This window comes from Colletotrichum chrysophilum, assembly GCF_026319265.1.
Source record: "Colletotrichum chrysophilum strain AFK26 chromosome Unknown scaffold_85, whole genome shotgun sequence".
NCBI lineage: Eukaryota > Fungi > Ascomycota > Sordariomycetes > Glomerellales > Glomerellaceae > Colletotrichum > Colletotrichum chrysophilum.
Window position 1 is genome coordinate 138,996 of NW_026517372.1, and position 26,098 is coordinate 165,093.

General features: G+C 53.3%; 9 protein-coding genes across 9 annotated transcripts; 3 read left to right on the top strand and 6 right to left on the bottom strand.

Annotated features, from left to right (window-relative positions):
* Window positions 1-133: 133 nt before the first annotated feature.
* Window positions 134-532, top strand: COL26b_009127 (uncharacterized protein; the record flags this gene model as incomplete). Its single annotated transcript, XM_053181868.1, has 2 exons — window positions 134-356; window positions 519-532. 2 exons carry the CDS (start codon window positions 134-136, stop codon window positions 530-532), a joined length of 237 nt encoding a protein of 78 aa, XP_053034202.1.
* Window positions 533-764: 232 nt separating this feature from the next.
* Window positions 765-2,343, bottom strand: COL26b_009128 (uncharacterized protein; the record flags this gene model as incomplete). Its single annotated transcript, XM_053181869.1, has 2 exons — window positions 765-1,580; window positions 1,633-2,343. The coding sequence occupies 2 exons, from the start codon at window positions 2,341-2,343 to the stop codon at window positions 765-767; spliced, it is 1,527 nt and encodes a 508-aa protein (XP_053034203.1).
* Window positions 2,344-6,869: 4,526 nt separating this feature from the next.
* COL26b_009129 (uncharacterized protein) lies at window positions 6,870-8,405 on the bottom strand (the record flags this gene model as incomplete). Its single annotated transcript, XM_053181870.1, has 4 exons — window positions 6,870-6,910; window positions 6,951-7,325; window positions 7,362-8,244; window positions 8,298-8,405. 4 exons carry the CDS (start codon window positions 8,403-8,405, stop codon window positions 6,870-6,872), a joined length of 1,407 nt encoding a protein of 468 aa, XP_053034204.1.
* Window positions 8,406-10,408: 2,003 nt separating this feature from the next.
* COL26b_009130 (uncharacterized protein) lies at window positions 10,409-13,431 on the bottom strand (the record flags this gene model as incomplete). The annotated part of the gene is made up of 4 exons (XM_053181871.1): window positions 10,409-11,083; window positions 11,260-11,487; window positions 12,228-12,839; window positions 13,330-13,431. The coding sequence occupies 4 exons, from the start codon at window positions 13,429-13,431 to the stop codon at window positions 10,409-10,411; spliced, it is 1,617 nt and encodes a 538-aa protein (XP_053034205.1).
* Window positions 13,432-13,719: 288 nt separating this feature from the next.
* Window positions 13,720-14,215, bottom strand: COL26b_009131 (uncharacterized protein; the record flags this gene model as incomplete). Its single annotated transcript, XM_053181872.1, has 2 exons — window positions 13,720-13,864; window positions 13,953-14,215. The coding sequence occupies 2 exons, from the start codon at window positions 14,213-14,215 to the stop codon at window positions 13,720-13,722; spliced, it is 408 nt and encodes a 135-aa protein (XP_053034206.1).
* A 1,242-nt stretch (window positions 14,216-15,457) lies between these two features.
* On the bottom strand, window positions 15,458-17,964 carry ATP1 (Alpha subunit of the F1 sector of mitochondrial F1F0 ATP synthase; the record flags this gene model as incomplete). Its single annotated transcript, XM_053181873.1, has 7 exons — window positions 15,458-15,721; window positions 15,775-16,292; window positions 16,574-17,042; window positions 17,099-17,219; window positions 17,277-17,333; window positions 17,477-17,643; window positions 17,893-17,964. The coding sequence occupies 7 exons, from the start codon at window positions 17,962-17,964 to the stop codon at window positions 15,458-15,460; spliced, it is 1,668 nt and encodes a 555-aa protein (XP_053034207.1).
* Window positions 17,965-19,300: 1,336 nt separating this feature from the next.
* Window positions 19,301-19,995, bottom strand: RPL11 (60S ribosomal protein L11; the record flags this gene model as incomplete). Its single annotated transcript, XM_053181874.1, has 4 exons — window positions 19,301-19,594; window positions 19,656-19,738; window positions 19,795-19,869; window positions 19,929-19,995. 4 exons carry the CDS (start codon window positions 19,993-19,995, stop codon window positions 19,301-19,303), a joined length of 519 nt encoding a protein of 172 aa, XP_053034208.1.
* Window positions 19,996-20,427: 432 nt separating this feature from the next.
* Window positions 20,428-22,746, top strand: COL26b_009134 (uncharacterized protein; the record flags this gene model as incomplete). Its single annotated transcript, XM_053181875.1, has 5 exons — window positions 20,428-20,451; window positions 20,615-20,686; window positions 20,745-21,053; window positions 21,108-21,189; window positions 22,499-22,746. 5 exons carry the CDS (start codon window positions 20,428-20,430, stop codon window positions 22,744-22,746), a joined length of 735 nt encoding a protein of 244 aa, XP_053034209.1.
* A 49-nt stretch (window positions 22,747-22,795) lies between these two features.
* On the top strand, window positions 22,796-23,257 carry COL26b_009135 (uncharacterized protein; the record flags this gene model as incomplete). The annotated part of the gene is made up of 3 exons (XM_053181876.1): window positions 22,796-22,986; window positions 23,041-23,128; window positions 23,180-23,257. The coding sequence occupies 3 exons, from the start codon at window positions 22,796-22,798 to the stop codon at window positions 23,255-23,257; spliced, it is 357 nt and encodes a 118-aa protein (XP_053034210.1).
* Between the last annotated feature and the right edge of the window lie 2,841 nt (window positions 23,258-26,098).

The following is a 26,098-nucleotide window of genomic DNA, read 5'->3' on the forward strand; positions in this document are numbered from 1 at the left end:
GATCACCCGAAATTCGTAGCGATAAGGAAAGCAGCGGTATCAATGAGATGTGCTGTTGGATGGGGTTATCGTCAGCAATGAACTGATGCTGAGTGCATAGCGACTCAAAGCGAACCAGCAGGTTGTACTTCCTATGTACTTAATAACTCCTCTTAGAGACGGCAAGAGCAACGACGAGAGCGACGACGAGGACGACGAGGACGACGAGGACGACGAGGACGAGGACGAGGACGAGGACAACAGAAGCGATGGTGATAGAAGCGATGACGATAGAAGCGATGACGATAGAAGCAACGAAAACAATAACGACAACGACGAGGACGACGATAGAAGTAACGATGACGAGGACAACGAGGGTAAAGAAGATCATAGCCACAGGAAAAATAGCCAGCATAACACAGGAAAAATAGGCGGTCTCTCTACGGTAATCCTAGAGACACTGGACATCTTATGTTTACTAAGACGTGCGCGAGCTCATTTTCTTCATCCTACTTCGAGCAACAAGTTCCACGTCACAGTAGAGGCCGTATAAGAGAGATGAGCAAAGTAATTTATATGCTTCGAGGCCCGGCAATTCTGAGCGATGCCATTAGTGACCCTGTGTAGAGTTCCGCCCCCGGCCCCCGTACGCATAATACCATCTGTGAGCAGGGAATCAAGTCCCGATATCCTACATGTGACGCCCCTCCCCCCGATCTGTGACCCAATTTCCAGTCCTGAAAATGCATCCGCTAGGCCACCTGAGTTCACCTCGCTTGAACCTCCTATCGCTTCTGCCTCTTAGGTGAGTTGTCATCATCTGACGACTCGTCCCCGCCGTGCTTGGCTACAGCGGACAAATGGGTGTCCTTCATCAGGCCCTCTTCAGCCTCCTCGACAGTGGGCTCCAGGCCACTGACGACAGTCTCCTCCTCATCGTCCACCTCCTCGACTTCGAAGTCCTCCCCACGCGCCAACTCTTTGCGGATGTCATCAAGATCTCGGTCGAGTGTTCTGACTTTGAAACCAAAGCCGCCGGTGTACAACGTCTTTTTGGGTAGGAAGGTGGTGGAGGCCCAAATGTCCACCTCAGAGTTGTCGTCATCTGACGACCCGTCCCTGCCGTGCTTGGCTACAGCGGACACATCGGTGTCCTTCATCAGGCCCTCTTCAGCCTCCTCGACAGTGGGCTCCAGGCCACTGACGACAGTCTCCTCCTCATTATCAACCTCCTCGATAGTGGGCTCCAGGCCACTGACGACAGTCTCCTCCTCATCATCAACCTCCTTGACTTTGAAGCCAAAGCCGCCGCTGTACAACGTCTCCATGGGCAGGAAGGTGGTTCTGTCCCAAATGGATACTTTATACGCATCTTTGCCAACTGCTTCGTTGGCTTTGAAGCCAAAGCCGCTGGTGTGCAACGTCTCTTTGGGCTGGAAGGTGGTGTTGTCCGAAATGTCCACCTCAAGGGCCTTGCTTGCGGTGAGTGGTCCCTCCCAGTCGAGGTCGAAATCGTCGTCGGGGCCCGGGGAAGGAGGACGGTGCTTGGCGATCTCGGCCCTGGCTAGCTCTCTGTGCCTTCTCCGGCGCCTCTGACCCTCCTAATAGGACGTGTCAGTATGTTTTTCTCTAGCACTTTATATTGATACTTACCTCACTTCGTGACCATAACAGCGCCTCCTCGAGCTGCTTGCGGCCATTCTCAAGGTCCTTTTCCGTGACTCGGCGCCACGGCTGACGACCTTGCATCTTCAACTCTGGATGCTGTGGTTTGATTTTTTCTTGAAGCTGATCATCTGGCTGGCTTGAGACATCTGGGGCGTTCTCGACGTAGATGTCCTGGAGATTGACGCTTCGCCAGTTATGGGTTTGTGTGTCGGCGTCACCGTCATCGGCTTGAGAATTGTTGTAATTGTCGTCGGCTTGCATGTCGCTGTGATTGTCTGCGTTGGAGGCATTCTCCAACTCTGGTGAACGTGAATAAGAAATCATAGGGGAGCGAGGATGAGGGGAGTCGACATTGCCGAATCGGGGGCCAACGTCCTGAGAGCGATGGCTTGAATGGGGAGACGCAGGGGAGTGAGCATAGGAGGGGTTGTCGTCGCTGAAGCGGGGGCCGACATTTGCGAGGGCGGTCTGCTCAGCGGAACTTCCAAAGAAGGAACGAGGAGGGGGGTAAACAGGCTCAGGCTCGTACATCATTTCCTGATGGAGCTGGTAGCCGGTCCAAGGAGAGGTCGAAGGGCCTTCCTGAGAGGGTCCCTCCGTGTGCTGGTTGGTGCTGAGAGGGGAGGCAGGGGACTGAGACTGCGACGTCTGATCGGGTCCATTGAGGGGAGTTGTGGGTCTCGAGTATTGAGCCATGATGTTGATGTGGTGGGGGGATGCCTGCGACTGACTTCCCTGATCGGTGAAGGGCGTGGACCTAAAGGTCCGGAAAGAACGCTGTGCGGCTTCTTTCCTGATAGACGCTCCTCCACCTGCAACACAGTACTTCTTGCCGCATATCTATCCTTCAGGGTTCACTATGAACATCGTCAGAGATGTTTCATAGCGGCACACTAAGCAGAGTGTGTCTTATTGTAGTGTAGACTCTTGCCAAGTCGGTTCTGGGTAGCTGATTGTAGTATACATTGCCGTTGCGGGTGTTATGAGTGACACGCTTGATGAACTTGTCTTCGCCGCCTTGCTCCTGGGATTTTGAGGCTGGATTTCCGCCTTGCAGGCTCTCGATCCGCGAGATTGGTCTCCCCTCCCGCCTCTGAGGTTCTGAATTCGCAAGAGTGACCTCCTGTCTCACAGGTGGTTGGCGGCGGTGCTTGTGCTCTCGTCACGATAAAGACTCTTCGCGTGGGTTGTTTCCAGGCTGGGTTTCGATGGACTGACTGGTCGTATCTCGGCTGTAGCAGAATAGGGGGCTTGAACGTCGCTGTCTTCATCTTCTGAGATGCCAGTGTAGGGCATAGACAGGACCCAAGAAATTGTGGTAGCAGTCTCTCACCCAGCTTTTGCCAAGGTTGACGAAAAGAGATGAAGAGTCTGAGAGCCAGATCACTCACAGGGAGACGCGACAAAGCATATAAGTTTATATGCTTGCGCCTTAGGCGATGTTGAACATTTTCCAGGCTAGGCTTCGATGAACTGGCCAGCCGCATCTCGGTTGTGGCAGATTGCGTGACTTAAACGTAGCTGTCTTCACCTTTCGTGATGCTAGTAGGGCAACGGCTCGCTGATAGGGAGACGTGATAGAGCGTATGCGTTTGTGTGCTTGCGGCCTAGGCGATGTTGAATAGTGATGCAGAACATTAAGCCGTGTTAACCTTGAAGAGAGATGGGGAGAACAACGTAAGAAGTGATTTGCGGGCCGCCTTCGCCAAGACCACTAAGCTGGGAAGGCTCGCACCGTTGGATTCCGCGTCTGGAAAAAAGTTTTCGGCATGTCTTTTTGGGTAAAGGAGGGAGCTGAACACGTGTCTGGGAATGCCGTGCATGGAGGTCCATTGAAAGTGTGTATGATGAGCGAAGATGTCAGTGTATGTGGACTTCGCAGGATGTCCCGTTCGAAACGCAGGCAGGGCGTGATGTATCGGCGTAAGAGGGAAAAGGTTGGTTGTTGTATTTGATATAGGCAATGGCCTCGTCCAATGTGAGGTTGGTGGGTCCTGAGTCGGGTTCAGCCGAGGCAGGTACGCCCGTTTTGTTGTCCTCCACCTGCGGAACACTGTTTTTTGGGGAAATTTCCTCGATGAAGGATTCAAGCTTGACAGTCTTTAGTGACTGGGGAGGTTGTACCTCGAGCGACGGCGTAGTATGTATTGAGCCCGTTGTTCTTTACCGCCCGTCCTTTGCGGTTTGCGCTTCCTGATCTTCGAGGATAACAATTTGATCTTGAGAGCTTTGCCGCCGTCGTGGGTATCGATTTTACCGTCGCAAGCCTCTGCTTTGATAATGATGGATGCGCGGGCGGTCTTTGGCGAATCGTGTCCAGCTCGTCGGTCGTCGTCGGAGTCTCAAGACGCTGAGTCGGGGCTGAAGGGAGGGAAGATGTGGAGATGGAGCGCTAAAGTCTGGGCGAACGAACGGGAGGGGGAGAGAGAGCTCTGTCAGGCGAGATTTAAGGACTTCGTCGTTGCGGGGATCGAGCGGATGTGTGGTAGGCCATGGCCATTGGTTGCGTCTTGTGATCTCCGTCTCGGTCTTCATAGCGGTCGTTCTTGCGATAGGAAGACAGGATCCCATGACCGAGTGTGCGCGCAACTGTCTCATCGCCATGAAATACAGCCATAAACTCGATGTTGTGGGTAAAGGAAGAGATCGTCATCTTTGAACTGTCGTATGCAAAGGTTTCCTGTTTCAGCTTCTCCAGTGAAATGTTGCGTGATGCTCTGCATCGATTGTCGTATCGTACGCCAAAGGACTGTCGTGGCGGTGTCGCGAACGCGTGATTTCGACGGCGACGCTCTTCTCCCGATCCGCTACAGGATGAGTGGTGCTCGGGTGTGACTGAGCACTGATAGGGACCGGCTTCTTGACGCAAAGTCACAGGTCTGGACCGCTGGAACTATTGGAGCATCGTCGGGTTGGCCTTGCTGTTTGGAACTCTGTGTGTCGGACCTGGACTGCGTAGCTGGGCTAGCATGGGAGCGATGCGAGGACTCTCTCTAGCGGCAGCAAGACCATCTCGGCTTCCACTGGGGGCAGAAGTGCCATCCATTATTGCCGGACATCCTTGTGGGCAACTGTGTAATAACAGTGACTAGGATGGAGTCGTTTGAGAGGTCAGTTTGACGAGGAATCAGAGCTGATGTTGATGGGCGCTGTCGTAGTCTGTGGAGAAAACAACAGCGAATTAGGTGGGACGGATCTGTGTGCAGGACCCTAACGCGGAGGTCGATGTACCTTACCTAGTTGAAGTTAGAGGGGGAGATCGAGCGCTCGCGATGTCTTGGGGGTCTTCGAGATTTTGTGTGCTGTGGGAAGGTTGGGGGGACGGTTTGCGTACCATGCAGGAGTAATGCCTCTCAGATAACCCAGCGGGTATGACTTTTTCGCTGCAACGGGAAGGGTCGACTTCACAGCAGTCTCAGTAGCCATAAGGTAGAGGTAGGTAGTTAGATTAGAAGCTGGGCTGGCATCTGTCCGTGTGAGTAGCTTTTGCGGGTTGATTCGCGAGGCAGGCGCAAGTCTGCAGGCGCTACCAAACCCGCGGGAAGTACCCCGGGCCTTTGCAAAGGTGCGTTTCACACAGCAGGTGCGCCTGGCGGGGCGGGGCGGGGCCTGCCGCTGTACTGGATTTCACAGTTGTCGCGAGTTTTCGACGTCGAGCGTGTTCTTTTTAAGGTGGATATGAATCGCCCAGTTTTGGGATCTCGCGCTGGTTTTCCCCGCACTGATTTGAGTAGTCGTCTAATAAGGTCCTTGGTCCTGGGGTGGTCGAAGAGTCCTTCTCCCCACGCGGCAGAGGTCGGAAGGGGTGTGTCGAATAGCAAGTCGTTCGGTGCTGATTGAAACCAGGGTTTAAGAGAAACAATGCCGAGTCTGGAAGAGTTAAATTAAGGCCCTGCCGCTTATGTCATCGAAAGGACCACGTTCATTACCCCTGCTTCTGCACTGCAAGGGTCCAACAACAGGCCCGAAGAAAGCGAAGCCATCCAGAAGGCTGCCGAGAAAGGGAAAGCGGGCCACACTCCGTAACCTCAACCCAAACATAGACACCAAGTTATGTCAGAGACTGTGGACTTGGTACTGAAGTGTCGATAGCTTCTCTTCTCTCCACATACATCACAATCAACTACCGTCCCTGAGTTTTGCCCTGCTTCGGAGCTTTCACCTGCTGCGAAGTCTTACCCTGCTGCGGCAGCTCGTTTCCCTTTTTTTTCGTAAGTCTGAATTTATTCTAGTTATTCCACTTCCCAAACAGTCGGCGCGAATAACTTTTCGCCGGTGAGGAGTGAGCTGTCATTTTGCGTCCTTGGAATGATGCTCATGAAGGAATTTTGCATGTGTCGATTTACAGTAACAACCCTCACGCCTACCCTCAGAAGCCCTCCTGCCCTCTAAGAATAGAGACCTCCTATTTTTCCTGTGCTAGAGCGACAACTTTTCCTGTGATACTCTAATCACTTTATCGTCATTGTCGTCTTCGTCTTCGTCTTCGTCATTGTCGTCTTCGTCATTGTCGTCTTCGTTATCGCCGTCTTCTATCCTCATTGTAACTTCTATTATTATCGTTATTATCGTCCTCATCGCCACTATTATTACTACCACTTTCGATAGGAGTAATGAATAGGTCCAGGGAACGTTGCACACCGGGGGGGGTGGGTGCAAGACGCAGGAAATCAGCCCTGCGGCCCGAATCCCGTCCTGAGCCTTGATACCCCGTCTGCATTCGTAGCCACGTCAATCAAGCTGCGTCACGCATTAGGGATGGAAGAATGTAGACGATGGGGCTCATTGCACAGTCCGGGCGTTCGTTCCTTGGGAATAGGACGAGAGTGCGGAGACTGGCTCAGGCGACTTGAATCGTGCAGTACCCGAAGGTGGCTTGCCGGATTCTCGTACAGGCACAAAATGTTCACACTGCCGACGTAGGTATTAGAAGGGATAGATGTGTGATACTCACTGTCCGCGTTCGGCCATCAGCAAGCAGACGGAACATGAGAAGTTTCTAGCCATTGGATCTATGAAGGTGCCCTTCTTATTGTTATGGCCAACTATCATTATGAATCGGAGGACGCGAACATGCAGCCTCCATACGTGCACCTTTTGTGCCTGACGTTGCCACTGACAGCGAGCGATTGCCTGTCTCTCTTCCGCTAAGGTCCAAAGAAATTGGATGAGGACGACGTGGTGGCATGTCGTAAGGCTGATGCCTTGGCCTCCTACGCCCACTATGGCAAGAAGGATAGAGCGTTCCTTTTGTTGTTGAAATCTGCGTCGCACATCCTCCCGTTCTTCAGGCGAACGCGTACCATCGAAACGTAACACTTTGAAGTCCCATTCGAATTGCCACCCGAGGAACCTTTCAATAAGGTCCAGTTCGTGCACCCACTCGGAAAATATCACGATCCTGATATCTGGATCAACTTCGTTGCTCGATTCGTCGATTTCCATCTCTTCGATTTGCTCCACGATATTCTGAATGGCCTGCAGCCGGGGACTCTTACGGTTCACGAACCGATCAAGTTCCTTCTCCCACTCCGTATCGAGATGCGAGAGCCAAAGTTGCCGGTTTCTTGCACGACGTGGGTTGTCGTTAAGGTTTGCATCGTCGCGACCGATGACTTCATCTTCCTCGTCGACGTCTCCGACCTCTGGGTCCCAGTCTGGATCCTCCTCGCGCTCATCTCACTTCTTCCTGTGTACGGATTGCGCAAACTCACGTAGCAGCTGCGGGTTGCGCGCGATTGTGAACTGGTCGTATCCGTGCTCGGTGCACCGTTCTCCAAACCTCTCCCTTGTCAACCTTGTGTCCCTTTCCTGGATTGGGCTCGGACGGTTGAAGATAGAGGAAGTCGCCATCAGTCTTGCGCGGGTAGCGTAAGAAAGGGCGGCGCCATGTCCCGTATTCTGGGGTCTTCGCCGACGGCCTCCTCCAGAGATTGCCGCGAGACGGTGGAATTGGTGAGCGACCATGGCGATGTCGAGGACCGTTTCGTCTAAGAGTTCGGACTCGACTATGTGATCGACGAGGTCGGAAAGATTCAGGGCCCCGTGAGGGCGGGCGATCGTGCATGCGTCGAGAATTTGGGCAAGTCTTCTCAGGCGCAATTTCGGCGGCCCTCGCGCCTTTGGGTTGACACTGAGGACTCGCAAAAACGCATTCTCCGTCGCGAAGGGGCATCCGGGCAGAATCTTGAGAATCCCAAAGGCATCGAAGACTCTGTTTTTCATAGGAGTTCCACTGACCAGAAGTTTCGCCCTGGCGTCGAGCGCCGCAGATGCCCTGTTGATGATCGCATTGGGATTCTTCGCTCCGTGTACCTCGTCGAAGATGGCGAAAGGAAAGTGAAGGCCCAGGGATGTCCAACATTCGATGTCGAAGACACAGTTCGTCTGCCATAACCTGGACGACGTTTGTCTTCGGGCTACTGGTCTGCCGAGGATATGTAGACCGGATCGGGCTTGTTGACTGGCGTCTTGCCATTCCAGATACCGGGCGCTCAGGTACTGCGGAGTGATGATAATGAAATCAGCTTTGGCCTCAGCCAGCTCGCGCGCTGACATGTCCTTGTCTGTCAAAACAAACACCGACGGGCGGTCCACCTACAGAATCACTGTCAGTAACTTTCGTTCGATCACATGTTTGCCTCACATACCTCCTCGAAGCACGAAGACTGTTCCTCCCAGTGAGTAACTAGCGTTTTCGGCACTACAATCCATACGGGGCCTTGGTAAGGCATCCCCTTCGCTCTCATCGCAGTCATGATCGTGGTGAGTGTTTTGCCATAACCCATAGGGTCGGCGATGCAAAGGCGCGCCACCCCAGCACCAATTCATTTCTGACTTTGGCATGTTAGAAGGCGCCCCCGAGGGGGGGGAGGGGGGGTAACAGGTCAAATCTTCGTAAATAACATGAAGACGAGATAGAAGGCGGGCAACTGTAACAGATCCTGAAACCCGGTAGTAGGCGATGATCGATGACCTCTCTAGATGAGCAGGGTTTCTGGTTCAAGGGCCCGCGACCTTTTATGAACAATCATCTATGCATAGTCAGTAATCGAAAGCGAATTTGCGAGAACATACTACTCACTGATACCAGATTGATGTGGATGAGACCATTTTCAACATTCGTCTCTTGCACCAGTTCACCCGCTTTATCAGGATCCTTTATGCCATCCTGACAAGAACTGCTGAACAACCTCTTTCAAGTCTGACTCTTTGAGGTCAATGCTCATGTAAGGCTGTTCATTGTCAACCTCCATCGGGCCCCAGCATTACACCCTCCTCTCTGTTGGTAAACGCCTCATAGATCTTCGAAGGCGTTGAAATCAGTTTTTCGACGAGCTTCTTGAATTCTTTATCGCCTGGCTGTGCTAGCGACAATATGCTATCGACTTTGGCTCTGGCTTCTAGAAGCTTAGTCTCCAGCCCGGGTGGGTGGTCTCCGTGAACTCTTCTCAAAGGGGCGTGGGAGTCGAGGAGCGCCCGGTAGGCTCTCCTTCTGGCTGTGTCATTGCTCTCTCTCGCTCGTTTTCGTGGCTTCTTGGGCAATTTGCTCCAGACATTCGTCCTTCAGAACGACCGTTTGCTTCTTGCGTGGCATCATTAGGGTTCGGCCCGAAATTGTGATGATATTGGTGAATTTCTTGGCGAGTACCGGGTCGGTATGAGTGTATTTGGCTCGATACCAGGAAACACGGGACCATGGAGTGAGGATCTTGGGGCTGTGTTAAATTTGAACTTCAAAATGAAGAGAGATGCTGACCTTAAAGTCGATCAATACCTTAGATGAAGTGAACGCTTTTTTGACGAACAGACCAGGAGGCGCAAAGATCTGGGTAAATGAGGGTCGCGTACGGGCGGCCCGACTTAGAGCAAAAGTGCTCCCAAAAATACGTTGGCGCGCCGAAGGATCTTCGTGGTGGGTCAAGAGTCTCGCCTTGTGGTTGAACTGGGAAGGAACGCGGAAAGGCTCTCCTGAGCGTGAAGCGTGGAGGTTTGATGTCCCCCCCCCCCCCCCCCTTTTGGAAGACTTCGGCCAGGCAGAGGAATAACCTTAGGTAGGGACTCAGATACGTACCTAGCTTGGTGCCTTACTGTCTTGTGCACTGTACCTGCCTGCCTGCCTTCACCCGGCGGGGGCATCTTGAAATGTCTTAGACGCAAACCTCATGCCATCTCAGGGAAGTACATCGAAATGCCCCTCACGATCTAGAGTGAGAAAAACACATGCCTACACATTTGGCTCATGACCTTTCTGCTAGAGTGGTGTCCTACCATCTAACGCCGATGATAAATGGCCATAGCATTTCCTGTCTCGAGGGCACAATAGCATTCATTCTCCTGAACGTCACTCATATGCAAAAGATGCTTCTGCTTCACACGAAGCGGGCATTGCAGGCCTCATAACGTTTCTCACTGTGAAGTCAGAGTGACATGAATAAACAAGCACTCAAAGAAGAGGCGTCGAGTGCGCAAGTCACTTCATGATATTTAATCTCTGTTTTTCGCTATCTCTTGGCAACTATAAGCAATCTTCGACGAGAGCCTTTCCTCGATGGTCGAAGAATGGGCCGATCGCCATCTTGATTTACTCATCAGACTGCCCCGGAACTTCAAAACCTCGTTCGTGCCGTAACGAACCCACTGGGAAGCCTCCCTCAAAAAGCCTGGGGTAGACCGAACCGCCGTCATACGATAACACAACTGAACCTCACCCCCGAACACTGGCAACATCCAACTCTCTTGTCTCGGCAGGGTCGCCCATCTAGGGGTTGTAGATATCGTCGTTGACGAATAAAGCGCTGTTCATTCTGTCATCCGTTCGGTCGCTCGCTCGGTCGTTGTCGTTGGTGGCATGTTCGTCAAGGAAAATCTGGTGGTTGGTCTTCATCATTTTGAGAGGCTCTTCAAAGACAGCATTGAAAAGGTCGCCCACCAGGGCTACTACGTGCGAGTAGGCTTCCTCCGTAATGAGTGCGGCTTGATCATAATCGATCGTATCTGCTAGTTTTCCGAGGACGTTGAAGTCTGGCGCGGGCGGCATCCTTGTTTTGCCATTGTTCGTAGCTGCCACCCTGGAAGTAAGATGGGCCATCACCCTCTTGAACGTATCGAGCATTCTGTCAATCTCATTGTTGTCGTACTCCATCCATTCGGTTGAAGTGCGGGACTGGGACTCTGACCGGGTATAGCTGCTAGCCGGCTCCCATCCTCGGAAGCCCAATTCGCGTACAAAGTACATCGCTGTTCGGAGGTCTTGGCTCGTCGGCATGGCTGCTCTTGGCAAATTCTGCGCAAGAACCCAGAGAACTCCTCCAAGCTGGTTGAAGCGGATTGACATATCCTCTGGAGAGCTGACCAACAGGGTCGACAACTGTTGGAGGAATTCCGCGTTGATGATTGCCGCATTGGGGTGACGGAAGGTCCGAGGCCAGAGAGTCTAGAATAACAGGGCTTTATTAGCAAGTCATTTGGAGTCTTGAGGGAGATTGTTACCTTTATTTCATGCAGCGCTAACTCTGCATGCTCCATGGAGATGACCTCCTTCTCAAACAGGAGCTTGTAGACGTGCCGGTTGCTTTCGAAGAGAGGGTTGTCCTATCCCAAACGAATCACATAGTTCTTGAGCTTTTCCGCGGCACTTTGCGCTTCCTGCTGCGTCGGAGCTGAATCGATTGCGTTCATCATCTGCCTCAACTGGCGAAGGACAACGTCTTTGTTCGTCGGCAAGATGGCAGACGCCCTGTCGCTGGCGTCGCTCTTGCTGCTGCTGCCGGTGATCTTGCCATCGCCTTTTCCGGCGGGCTGGTAGGAGGTCGACAAGTCGTCCGTCGTGAAAGTGACCTGAGGAGGGCGTCAGACGACATGATAACGAGAAAAATAATTAGGTCTCTTACCTCGCCTTGATCTCAGAGCAAATGCGCAAGAATTTCTAGAGCACTATGTAGGTAGGCTCAGAAGAAAGGAAAGTTCTCCCAGATCGTTTTGGGCGACACGAAAAGCGTCTCTGTCGTCCAGGAAGCAATGAAGGCAGCGCAATGGAGCAAGTGACATGCAGGAAGCTCAATTTTCAGGTGGTTGTGGTGGTGTTGCGAAATGGAAGAAGCGAAAATCTCGAATGGGCTAGGTTGCCTCAATGTGAGTAGAAAAACAGCTTGCGGCGGTGGACGGGCGGGCGAGTGGAGAGAGACAAAGGTGAAATAACACCTGCAGGCTGCCAAATTTTTGACAGTTTGGGAAGTAGCAAAGAAGTGCCCCCAACTGGTCTTGCCTTTCAATTGAGGTAGAGTGAATACGAGGCTCTCTCGGGGACAACCTACTTGACATCGTTCCCATCACACCTCAGCAAATTCTCTTCACCAGAGGCACCGGCTAACATTCTTTGGTTCTGCGTTTGTGCTTTTGTTTAAACTGGAAATTCTGAGGATTTCCACCTGGGAAAGGGAGCCTGAAAGCCAGCGAAGTGTTCTGGATTTGTAATCCTCTATTGCAGTTTTACAAATGAACCAACTCAATAAGCACCTACGACAGGGCACATGTTCAAGTGAGCTGCATCTTAGTCCGCGGTATGCCCCCAGGCTGACGGCTTTCTCTCCGTCTTCGTACTCCCTCGAGTTTATCTTCATTTGCACCAAAGCCCTCTCGCGGCGCTGGGTGTTGTAGGACTCCAACTCTTCTTCTGACATGTCTAAATCACCAGGCGGCTTCTGCAAGAAAGCCGTGTGCGTGCAAAGAGGTTGCCAAGAAACCCCGTCTCTTGTCCATGGGAGCATGTCGTCCCAGAGAACGTCCATCTTGCAGGGTCTGCCGGCGAAGAACACGAAGGCCATCGTGGCCTTAACTGTGATGACCCTCAGCCGTGCAATAGGGGCTTGGCCAGGCTTGGGCATCGCATACCAGCACAACAACCCGGCATGGCTGATAGAGTATCCCTCTTGGAGGGCTTTGAGGACAAGTTGGGGAAGGAGTGTCTCCCTCTTGTAATCGCGTAGCCGAGTCACAACACCGTGGTCGGCATTGGTTCCTGACCCGACGTAAAGCTTCGCTGGGTGATTGGCCTTCTCCATAAGGATTGTGTAGACGCCCCAAACCGGATTGCTCTTGTTGGGTTTGGGGAGTGTACGGAAGAAGTCGAGAGTGGGTGGGCGTTTGGCCATCAAAACCTCGTACATGTTATCGGCGAACTTGAGCGGATGCTGCCCACAGATAGCTTCGAAAGTTTTAATATTAGGAGCGAAGTAGCTTTTGAAAATGTGATTGATATTCCATGCTAGGGTGCTCGCAGAAAGTGCACACCATATGTAGGAAAGCTGTGTATGCGCTGCTGCGAACATATTGTCCCACAGCACCTCCGTTTGGCAAATCCTCTCAGCGAAGGAATCGAACGCTATAACGGCCTTAACTAACGAAATGGCGGAGACGACGACAGAGACGACGACAGAGACGACGATAGAGGATAGAGACGACGATAGAGGATAGGGACGACGATAGAGACGACGATAGAGACGACGATAGATAATAACAGAGGTAGCGACAGAAACGGCGACCAATCTAATCCTAGCCTAGGGAACTTAGGCGGCCGACGGGAGATCGTGCCAGCAGAGTACATCCGAATGTTCTCAGGATTTTTCTTCTCCTACGCGAGCTTCTCCTTCAGCTTTTGAGGCGATATGCTGCTAAACTAACAGTCTTCTCTCGATCTTCGTATGCCTTGCTGCTCTTGGCTATGTTCTGCTTGGCCCGGGCGACACGAGCGGCGTTGTAAGCCTCCAGCTGCTTGCTCGACATATTAACGTCGCCGGGAGGCTTCTCCACGAATGCCGTGTGGGTGCACAGCGGCTCCCAAGTTGCTTGCTCTCAGCGCCAGGGCAACATATCCTCCCACGAAACACCCATCTTGCAAGCCCGGCCAGCGAAAAACACGAACGTCAACACGGCTTCAACAGCAACAAGTCGGACTCGGGCGCGGGGGACGTGGGCGGCAGACGGCAGGACGACAGAGACGACGACAGAGACGACGACGATAGACAACGACGACAGACAACGACGGCGACAGACGACGACGACGAGTCGAATTTAGGCGCGGGGAACGTGGGCGGCCGACGGCATATTGTGCCAGCAAAGTAGCCCTGAAGAACTGATAGTGTAGCCATCCTTGATGGCCTGACGGACAAGCTGTGGGATGTTGCTGCCATCGACCCTTTCGTAAGCCTTCAGGCGGCTATACACGCCCAAGATTGCGTCGGTTCCAGACCCAACATAAAGCATAGCCGGGCAGCCAACCTTCTCTAAAACAAGAGAGTAAACACCCCCAAATAGGCTTGTCGCCGCGGGCCGGAGAAGACAGGAGGCGGAAAAAGTCGAGAGAAGGGGGCTCATCGTCCTTGAGGACGCGGAGGAAGTGGTCGGCGAAGAAGAGAGGGTGGTCGTCGCATAGAGATTCGAAAACGCCGTCCTCTGCACCCAGAATAGTCATGAACACGGGGTTCAAATACCACTCGGGCGCATGGGGCGTGACCGCGCAGTACGTCAGACCGTCTACGATCTCACGAAACTCTTCAAGATCCTCCATGTTGCTTGGGTGGGCTGATGCTAGTCGTCCTGAGCCCGGTGGGAGAAAGCGGAGACGACTGAGGCCAGGCGAGTCGAGCCCATGGTCGGAATGGTATGGACGACATGAGGGACGACAACGGGGACGATAACGGGGGACGAAGAGGAAAGAACTGGGATCAACCAGAGGGGATGCCATGGTGACTTCGGTGTGGCCCAAAGTCCTCTCAGGTATGACAGGGTAAAGCTCAACTGCAATCATTAGGAGAAGCACCCAGAATGTTTAGCTAGGTCTTTCTCACCTCGCATGGGGGAGAGAAGAGACTTTTGTCCGATGTCCGTTTCGATCCAAGGTCACCACTGAGGGTGGATGAAGTGCTTCTGGTGGTCGTCTCAATCTTCTGATAAGAGGAAGACTTCTGGGAGCCCTCGTGTAGACCAAGGAGAATGGCTGAGGGAAGGCGAACTGCTGGCGGTCGTCGTGCCGTTGATCGTAGGGAGGACACCTGGAGCGAGCTATGCCTCATGGCGATGATGTCTGAGGAGAAACAAGACAGCGCAAAGACAACAAGAAAAGCCTTTATCTCTCCGAATGCGGCAAGGGAAGCACTTGCTCGGCACTGGGTAAGTGCTGCTCTAGAGAGAGAAAGCACGTCAGGTGTAGGAAAGAGCTCACCATAGATGGAAGGAAGACTTCGGAGGAAGTCTCCATGTGCGAACGAAGTACCTCCCTTATTGAGAAAGAGCACCTGGCCCATATTAGATCTGCCCAGCACCGGCATTGGGAAGTACGGCAGGCGCCTCAGTGGGAAAGAGTATCCCGTTCAACAGTGTCGGTCACACAAAAGATGAAGTCAGTTGCAGAAAAGGAAGGTGTCATGCGTACCCGCCTTAGCTAGGTAGGTGGACGTGAAAGGCAAGGCAGTCACAGATTGAGCTAAGATCATTCCGACGTGGATGGGTACCGATTCTCGCCGCACTATTTCAATCTCTTTCAAACATTTACGACTTTAGATTTGAGGGTCATGATATTGAAGGACAAAAGGAATCGAGGGCGTTAATTGAGTCTTGAGCTCTATTTTACAAGTGGTTCGACTGGAGATCCTTCCCCCAGATCGCGTCCCCTGGTGCTTCCCTCGGACCGGCGCAAACCCTCGAGATTTCCTCACGCCTCTAGAGGAACAAAAAACTTCGGTATAGACAGCTACATCAACCCCCCTGCGCTCCCAGTCGGACCATTTATTATGTCAGGCGAGACTTAAATTTAGCCCAGGAAACTCTTGGTGAAGTTGGTGATGACCTCCTTGAGGCGGGCCTCAAGGTCCTTGCTGAGGGCACCCTCCTTGTCGATGGTGGCGAGGAGGTCAGACTCGTTGGTCTTGAGGTGGGCAAGGAAGTCGGCCTCCCACTGGAGAATCTTGCCGACGGGGACGTTGTCAAGGTGACCGTTGACACCGGCGAAGATGAGGGGAACCATCTCGTTGACAGCCATGGGGGAGTACTGCTTCTGCTTGAGGAGCTCGGTCAACTGTAGATGTGTCAGCTCAATGATCAATTCATGGGTATCAGTTTACAACTTACGCGTTCACCTCTGCTGAGGGTCTGCTTGGTGGAGGCATCAAGATCGGAACCGAACTGGGCGAAGGCAGCGACCTCACGGTACTGGGCCAAGAAGAGCTTCAGGGAACCAGCGACTTGCTTCATGGCCTTAAGCTGGGCGGCGGAACCGACACGAGAGACGGAAAGACCGACGTTAATGGCGGGACGGACACCCTTGTAGAAGAGCTCAGACTCCAAGAAGATCTGACCGTCGGTAATGGAAATGACGTTGGTGGGAATGTAGGCAGACACGTCACCACCCTGGGTCTCAATGACGGGCAGGGCAGTCATGGAACCACCGCCGAGCTTGTCGTTCATCTTGGCGGCACGCTCCAGAAGACGGGAGTGCAGGTAGAAAACGTCACCGGGGTAAGCCTCACGTCCGGGGGGACGACGGAGCAGCAGAGACATCTGGCGGTAAGCGACGGCCTGCTTGGAAAGATCGTCGTAGATGATCAGGGAGTGCTTTCCATTATCGCGGAACCACTCTCCAATGCTCGCTGAAGTTGTTTGATTAGCAAAAGATCATCTTGTTGTGTTGTTTTTGAATGTTGATGATGTTGATGGGTGATGATGGACGGACCCGGGACGGGGACGGGACGGGGCCGGTAGAGTGGGGCCGGGACCAGCGGGGACAGAAACGATGGTGGGGGACGAGGATGCAAGACAGTGGTGGGGGACGGCGACAATGACGGCAGGGGCGACGAGGGCGAAAGGTACGAAGGGGGCAAGGGCAATGACGGTGGGTGCCAGAATGGCAGGTGCGGCGGGATGTACTTACCACCAGTGAAAGGAGCGATGTACTGCAGGGGAGCGGCCTCAGAGGCAGTGGCGGCAACGACGATGGAGTACTTCATGGCGTCGTTCTCCTCGAGGGTCTTGACGAGCTGGGCAACGGTGGAACGCTTCTGGCCGACGGCGACGTAGACGCAGTAGAGCTTCTTGGTCTCGTCGTTGGAGGAGTTCCAGCGCTTCTGGTTGAGCATGGCGTCGAGGGCGACGGCAGTCTTTCCGGTCTGACGGTCACCAATGATCAACTCACGCTGACCACGGCCGATGGGAACCATGGCGTCGATGGACTTGAGACCAGTCTGGACCGGCTGGTTGACGGACTTGCGGGGCAGAATGCCGGGGGCCTTGAGCTGAGCACGGCGCTTCTCCTTGGCGTTGAGGGGGCCCTTGCCGTCAATGGGGTTACCGAGGGCGTCGACGACACGGCCGAGCAGCTCGGGACCGACGGGAACGTCGACCTATGGTTCATGATTAGTTGCCGTCCGGATCGGCGGCAAGAAGTGGTCCGACTCACAATCTCTCCGGTACGCTTGACGGTCTCGCCCTCCTTGACCAGACGGTCAGAACCGAAGAGCACAACACCGACCTGGCCGGCCTCGAGGTTCATGCACATGCCCTTGACGCCAGAGGCGAACCTGTACAGCCGTTAGACGCGGGGATACCGGAAGGCGCATAAAGGGCGCTAAACATACTCGACAAGCTCCTCAGCCTGGACGTTGGCCATACCGTGAACACGGGCGATACCATCACTGTTTTCCAATTGTCGTCAGCAACAAAAAACTTTTTTCCCTGCGCCGGCGATGTTGACACGCGAGTCCTCGTGCAAGCTGATGATGCATTGAAGCTTTTCCGATGGGTGCTCGCGATGCCGAGATGTGCCGCCTAAACGTACCCGACGGAAAGGACGCGGCCGGTCTCGGCGAGACCAGCCTCCTCCTGGACACCACGAATTCTCTGCTCGAGGATAGAAGAAACCTCGGTCGGGGAAGCCTTAGCATCGGCGTATGAACGGGTCTGCATCGACGTGGCGTTGAAGACGGCGGGTGCGGCATTTCGGGCCTGAGGGTGAAAAACAGGTTAGCCGAAGCCCGAAAATGTTATGGGCTTCCCCCCCAAAAACAAGACGCAGGGCCAAGGGAGCTTGATGAAAAGCTCTTCCACAACACAACCATGCGTTCCGCGGCGCCAAAAAAGCTCGCCGGGGTATAATTGGACATGGCGGAACCGATTGATGATGTTTTTGGATGGCATTGACGTCGTTTCGGGGATGGGGAGGTTGACGGATTGTTGAGGGTGGGTTGGACTTACGGCAGCGACTCTGCCAGCGGCAGAGACGGCGCCGACAGCGCGCGTCGACTGGCGGAGGGCGTTGCGGAACATATTAGGAGATCTTTGACACTGTCTAGATCGAAGGAGAATCAATTGCAACGGATGCAATTGAGTGGAGGGGAGATTGGGGTTGATGAAGGTGCCTTTGAAGGAGTGCAAATCGAGTCTTTTTTGGAAGAGGCCCAGTGGAGGGAAAAGAGAGTGAGGAATGGGTGGACCCGGAGCTGTGCTGTCGGGCCAATCACGGCGGCCCGTCGAGTTTTGCCTCAGTCCAACCCGAGATCACCCTAACAATTTCCGACGAACAGCACGTAGCCCCGTAACCCCGTGAAATGCCTTAAAACGCCTTGAGAGCGTCGATTACATAAGACAACCAGCGCTGAAGCGCCCGCCTTTCAGTGCTGAAGCCCCCCGGAAGAGATTGCTGATGGATCTCATCCCAACCGAAAAAAATGTGTCAATCTGGCTTTCCAGCGCGCGATCGTGCCCGTTGCCCACTGCCCATTGAGTTTGCGACAAGGTCCAATTGCGATGTCTGCTCGGTCCCCGAGCTCAAATGGCCCCGGTCAACCAACATCTAACCTTCCATGTCGAGATGGCTTCATGGTGCCAGCATTCATCTTATAAATCTGCATGCATGCTATGTCGTTAGTCTAGCTTCCCGGTCACTCCCCTCCTTCCCCGGCCTCGCAGGCGAAGCTCTCCACTGTGGCATTCCCACCCAACCTCTCGTCACCCTCCCTTGAGCGATGCTTTCGCGTGCACTCGTTGAGAACCTGGAGGTCAATAGCCATGCATCCGCTGTGGGACGTGTCTCCGGCCGGCCGGGAACACCGAGCCTGACCGCTTCGGAGGAATGCAGAAAACCGAACAACCTGCGCATCATTCTGCCTGCCGTAACGGCCCGCCATCACCTCAAAAACATGCCCAGCATCGGCACGCGATAATATTTTCCCGTCGCGCAAGCAAAGCATGGGGTCGGTTGCCGTCATTTCTGTGTTGGTTTGACATCCCCACAACATTCACTGGCAGTCGCTTGCGAAGATCTGATAATGCAAGGAATCGACTAGCTTTATTGAGCTATGGGCAAACTAGCTAAACCACCAACGCCAGAAGCTGCTTCCACAGCTTGTCATCACTAAGAGGGTATACTACGCATTGTCATCACTTCAAAAAGACGATGTTGATAAGCCGGCATGGGCGCCGGTCGGTCTCTGAGGCCGCAGCAAGACTGAATTTTCCTCAAGTCAAGCTTTGTTGTCTGACGATAACAACTGCTGGAAAGTACATGCCTTTTGTTCCATGTCCCGTTTTCGCCAATATCCGTAAACCCAAGCCGTCCCGAGGTACTTTTTTTGATCGTTGCAGAAAGAAGTGGTTAGAGCATTTATCGGACAATGCCGTCGAAGCGCTGCTTGAACCACTTGACGGTCTCCTCGCGCTTGATCTTGTGGCCAGAGCCGATGCGGCCCTTGCAGCGGCGGCGGGTGGCGACGCGCTCACCCTTGCGGGTCATGCAGACGTAGAAGTCCATGCCGTAGATACCGATGGAGGGGTCGTACTTGATACCAAGATCGATGTGCTCGCTGATACCGAAGCCGAAGTTGCCAGTCTCGGAGAAGTTGCGCTTGCGCAGCTCGTACTCCTTGACCTTGAGGCCACGCTCAAGAATCTCCTCAGCCTGCATCAAGTCAGTCTCCTGATTCCTCACATCTGCAGTTTCTCCGTGTTCGAAATCGTACCTTGGGGCCACGGACGGTGACGTGGACAGCAATCTTTTCGTTACGGCGGATACCGAAGGTACGGACGGTGTAACGGGCCTTGCCTGTGGAATGGGTCAGTCAATTGTCGCATTCGATAAAGGACTTCGTAAGAACTTACTGTAGACAGGAGTCTGACCGGAAAGCTGCTCCAAAACCTTGGCGGCACGGGTAAGTCTGTCACCAGACTCGCCGACTGTGAAATTCAATATTAGCAAAAGTTCATCGGGAAACGAGGCATTGCCTGGAGCGTACCGGAAATGTTGAGCACGAGCTTGCGAATGTGCAGCTCGCGCATGGGGTTCTGGGCCTTCTCGGACATTTTGGCGGTTAGTACGTCGACGACGGTTTGGCGTGGTGATGAGTCGTTATCGCGGGATGTCGAAAAGGAAAATCGAAAAAAAAGATAGACTTGGGTAGTTTGTGGGATGGGTTTTTGCAGCCCTGGGGGCACGGTTGGCGACGACCCCACCCGAGCCGCGAACGCCCAAAGCAGGACTAGCGCATTCCGGGCGCAATCCACCGCCGGGGTTTACCCGAGTGGCATTGGCCTCAGTTCAGCCTTCCGCAGCCTCCTCCACCGAAATTTGTCGATGGAACGGGCATACCCACTCTGACCTTGCCAGAAGCTCTGCCAACCGCAAGCATCCAAGGTCGCGTCGAAGTCTCCCAGGCTTCGCTACAAAACAAGATCAATTTTTTGAAAGATCTCGAGAAGCTGCGCAAGTAGCATCTCAAACACACATCAGCCAAGATGTCGAACAAACAGGGCAAGATGGTTAGTAGCTCCTCACCTTCTTTTCCAAAGCTTCAAGGTTGACAATACAGGCTGACACGATATGATCTCTCTAGGCCGGTTACGTACGTATCGATCCTCGATTTTCTCAGCTGCTGACGGCTCGACCTCGCACCGCACTCGCTAACATGCTTCATATTCATAGATCAACTACCGGATGAGAGTCACTCTCAACGATGGCCGCCAGATGACCGGACAGATGCTTGCTTTCGACAAGGTGTGCACTCCCAGGCCCCTAAATCGCGTGTCAATGACGTCGCTGACAGTGTCTGTAGCACATGAACCTCGTTCTCGCCGATACTGAGGAGTTCCGACGCGTCAAGATCAGGCAAAACAAGCCTGCTGCCCCTGGAAGCTCTGGCTCGAGCCAGACGATCGAAAAGGAGGAGAAGCGCACGCTCGGTTTGACCATCGTCCGTGGCGCCCACATCGTGTCGCTGTCCGTTGAGTCGGAGCCTCCCGCAGACCCCAGTGCCAGGCTTGGAAAGAGTGCGCCGGGAGGAATCTCGTCGACTCTTGCTGCTGGTCCTGGTGTCGCGAGACCTGCTGGCAGAGGTGCTGCCCCTGTCCCCCCTTCTCTGGCCGTATGTACACTCCCAAAGTCTGCTCCTGTTGAAAGCTGCTAATCAGAACCGTAGGGCCCTGCTGCTGGTGTTGGAGGCGGCGCTCCCCCCGGCTTCCCTGGTTTCCCTGGTGCTCCGCCGTTTGGTGGACGTGGAGGTGAGTACCCAAGACGATTTAATCCTCGATCCAGCTTCTCACACATTGCAGCTCCTCCCCCAGGCTTCCCCGGCGGTTTCCCGCCCCCGGGTTTCCCTCAGAACGCGCCCTTCCCTCCCCCGGGCTTCAACCCCGGCCCCCCTGGTGGAGCTCCTGGCTTCAACCCTCCTCCCCGAAGATAAGCTACGAACAGTTATTTCGGCGCCTCGCATGCTTCAAAGTTGGAGGTTGGTTCACAGATACCATTGGCGTTTGGGGATGAATGTCGAGATTACAAACAAGAGGGTGCAACAAGCATGTTGACAAGGCACCCCTGAACAAACCACGAGGTCAGCCTGCCCGTCTATAAGTTGGATTGCGGAGAGATCATGGCTGCACGAGTTTGATCAAAAGTGTTTCTCGGTGGTGGAACGGCTGACTTGCACATATTAAGTCAAGGAGCTTCTGTTTCGACTTGCAGTATAGACTGAACTGGAGAATCAAAATACTTCATCGCAAAGTAACTCATGTGTTGACCTGCGGACCCCTCGACAGTCCTGATGATCTAAGATTAAGCAAACAGTTCTGCGGTAGTTCGGCTTTCGATGTGCTTCATACACCGTTTCAAACTGCATCGTAAAGCCATGAGCGTTTGTTGCCAAACTGGTGCTGCACACGCACCGAGCGGAGACGCCTGCAAAACCAACTTATCGTATGTGTCGACGAATGGAAACCTGCATGGTCACCGGCCTGCTGCAGGTGTGGTGGCGATCTGCCCCTTCAATTGGGTTAAGCCATGGCTGGCAAACAGCAACCGGGAGGTGCGGACGTCGAGGCTGCCACAGACAATGGGCAGGTAGGTGCTTGGAGAAGCTCTTTCTTCCATGACCCTGAACCTGCAGCCACCTCAGGCAACACTTGAGAAATGCAGGCAAGAGGCAAGCGGTTCCTCCTTCCAACACGCAGTCGGAAGGAGCTCCAGCGGGGTAGTTTCCTGACATGAAAAGTTCTCTCTGCTGAATATAATTCTGGTCGACCCAACTTCAACCCGATCCACCCCAGCTTCACTCATACCCGGGTGTTGTCTCCGTTCTCCTTCTACCCAGAAACTGTGTCTGGGCATCCTTCCCGCTCCCTGCTCCCCACGCTCTCCTTACCAAGACAAAACCACTGAGCAGCCTCCGACCCGCTTCCTGCCCGTCTCAACACCAATATCTACCCTGCTCTCGAAGCAAAGAGCAGTCCCAAGAATCCACCATGGGTCGTTGGGGATATCATAAGTTTCTGTCTTTCTCTCGATGTTTTGCTGCCATACTGACAATTCTGACAGGTGTCTTCGAGGGCGACAACGACATTGACGTTGCCTGTGCAATCAAGTGCCCCTACGGAACGGGGAAGGACAATGACCTTCACCTGGTGCGACTGGTTAACCAGACCGACATGATGGCCCCTCCTGAAGTCCGGGAATTCTACAAGACCTCTGAGTACCGCGAGGAGTTGGACGCAATCATCATGTCAACCCGCGAGAAGCTGTACACGGGCCTGGGCGACCAACTTTTCACCACACCGTGCTCTTGAGCACGAGGATCAGGGCAAGTATCGGGTCATCATCGTTGGTGCGTTGATGATGCGTGCTGGCGCCCGCATCCGGCAGGCCGATCTTGATCATCTGCGGGAGCTGGCTGAGGGTTTCTCTGGCAGGCAAGGCTACGTGTCGCCCATTGCTGAGGATGGCTTCCGTCATGTTGGAAAGGCCCAGTTCCTCGCCGCGCTGGATCACTATGAGGCGGGCACCCCGCGTGACTTTGGCGAGCCCAGGTGCGTTCATCATCTGGACGAACTACTTTGGAACATTCTAATTCGTGTGTGTAGCTGCTTCCAGTGCGGAAAGATCAAGGCGGACATCGGACAAGCGCCCAAGAAATGCGGCAAGTGTGGCAGAGCCTGGTTCTGCAACGTCGTAAGTTTCCAAACCACGTTGGCACCTTCGTTTTTTCTAATAGTTCCCTAGGAGTGCCAGAAGGCCGCTTGGAAAACCCACAAGCCCGTCTGCAAGACCCTTGAGCAGTGTCGATTTGTCAATGTTTAAGGATAGGAGGGCTACGTTGCTGAGCTGATGAAAGATATGGCATGCACACAAGAAACTGACGGGAGTCTTATCTGAGATCTTAAGGAACAATTGCTTTGAGACCACTGGAGATCCGAGTCTTTTCTCTCGATTATCTTCGTAGTCATCGATGATGAATGGACGATTGAGACAAAACACTATCATCAGATCCTCTAAACATGCCTGTGATACAAATACTTCGGTTCTTTGCGAACCCCATGTTCACTATCAGATTAGCAATCCTGCGTGACAAGGACTGGGTATGTTCGTATGCCAGGCTCACGTAGCGAATGTATAGCTTATCGTGGACGCTTTCAAGAATACGATTGATGCCTGGCCTTTGAAACAACCACACGACTAAGCAGAACCACTCCCTGCATATATGGGACTAGCAGGTCTCTCAGACACAAACCTGGAGCCACGGAAACTGACACAGCGTGAGCCTTTACTGTACGATTCCATTCCTTTCGAAGACTTGACCTCAGAGACCCAACAACCCGTCAATTTGAATAGCTGAAGATGAGCTGCGGAACGGGCTTGTTGATAATTTGGGTATCGAAACCTATCAAATGAAGCCTCGAGGTACCAGAAGTCATAACATTGCCCCGAGGTATCGCTACGTTTCTCTCCTGATGTCCCACGTGCCGTTGAGTACTCAGACGTGTACCATCTCGATGAGCTGATTATGGAAAGTGACTCTCTATCCGGGAGGTTGCAGTCATAACAAGAAGTCAATGACAATGCATGTCGCTACTTTCACTGATGACGATGGGAATAATCCATGATTGCAGGTCAGGTCGTTATCCTTCGCAACAATTCAATCAGGCCATCTGTTTCCGATATGAACATGCCGTTGTGTAATCATATTCTTGTGATGGCGAGATCGCTGGCCAAACGTACGTCAGAAAGAAAGCGGTGAATGGAATTGGTTGGCGTGCGCTCCAACTCATGCCTTGATACTTTGCCGGTGACATCCGGATCTTTACTTGACATCCCATCGGGTATGATATTCAGCCACTCGCTCTATTCAGTTCCATGGGAGCCTATCCCAGTGGTTGGAGACTTGTGATTTTCGAAAAGGACAGGAACAAGGTCCAGTACGCGGTTCTGTGCTTGGTGCGAAGACGACTAACTACACTCTCCATCCCGCCAACAGCGAACGCGTCATTACGGAAAGCGAAAAGATCTTCCTTATGGGAAGCCATAGTATATCATGGTACGGCAAATCCCCACGCCATGTCTTGCTTCAGGTATCCAAACAGTCTGTTGTTTATGTCGAACGGAAGAATTAATGCACAAATGTACTTAAACGAGAGTATTAGTGAGACGAATGTGCATTGGTCACTCTCCGTCTTCCACAGCTTTTCCGTAGACAAGTGAAAGTCTGAATATCGAGTTTGCTGACCCCATGCCGTGGTCCATAGCATCATGTCGCCAGGGACATGAGTGCTGCCGTCGCTGAGTATTGGGACTTTGAGCCTCCTCGTTGGCAATGATATGAGGGACCAAAGTCGAAGGTCAGACGCCGCTGGGCGATACAGAACGTTACTTTCTCAATGGATAGGAAGCTTCGGTCAATGGTGTGACAGGTCTCATCGTTGCTACCACAGGACCTAACACGTTGACTTCAGTGCTGTCTGCGAGAGTTGATCCGTCTCTAACACGGACACAGGTAACGTTTGGCCAGTATTTAGTTTATATTGTCGGCCAACTCAGAAAGACTATGTCCCCAATCGAATTTGACGTTGAGACCGTAGGTGGCGTTTCCAGAATGTAGAAAGGTCGTGGGAATTGGGAGACATTCAACTTCCCTCAAGATTTGCCTCGCCACCTTTTCTTGCCAGCCCGGCGCGGAACAACGAAAAAGCCATGCCATTCTTTTGGTATTCAACATGCGCAGTTTCTCAAGACATAGCTGTCGATCCCACTAGATACTACGGGGTGTTCCCCTTGAGACCTGAGTATGTCGACAATGCTCTCCTGCGGGGTATCACCTCATGCTTGGAGCTTGTACTTGATATCCGGAGGGCTTTCACCAAACCCGTTCAATAGATGCGATACTTGTATGGCCATTGATCGGTACACCATACCTCTCGTCATCGGGCCCATGTAACCACCCTGCCCATCGTCTCCTATGCTACACCCCCCAAAACCTCCTCGGACCACGAGCATTCTGTCGTTCAAACTGCAGACCTAGCCTCAACTAGCTCCAAACAAGACAACCCACCAAGCTAACGCCGGAACCCCCATCAAACGCTTCCCCTAGCCCGACCCCGAACGCCTCACGGGAGTCCGAGCACACACACACACACACACACACTTCCCATCACCAGAAAACGCCGCATCTGGCTCCTGAAGGGGCACGTCCCTTTCGGAGCCGGAGCAGCAGACATGCGCGCAAGTCAGAACTGCATGTCTTCAAGGCTCTCAGACCTTAAGCCAAGTCTCGACATCTTAGCATATGTCACCTCAGAGGCCCGCCCCAATCAGAAGCGATGGCACGCTCTAGACGACGGTTGGACGTTGTCTGTAGATCTCCACGCCGATTGAAATCGTGCCCCTGGAGCTAGGCATCTTGGTCCATCTTAGACAAATCGAGCTCTTCCAATCGGATGGCCTCGAGATGGGATTTGCAAGGGACCGCGTTGTCGGACTGCTCCAACGTCGTCCCACTAACATCGAACCGTCATCTCAAAGAGGGCATCTCTCCGTGAATCTGCCTCATCGAGTGTGTCCACATCAGACTCCACGACAGTCGAGGCCGTTCTGCAAAGATGAATGTTGACGGAATACTCCAGCGTCGTCCTACTAACGAAAACTTCA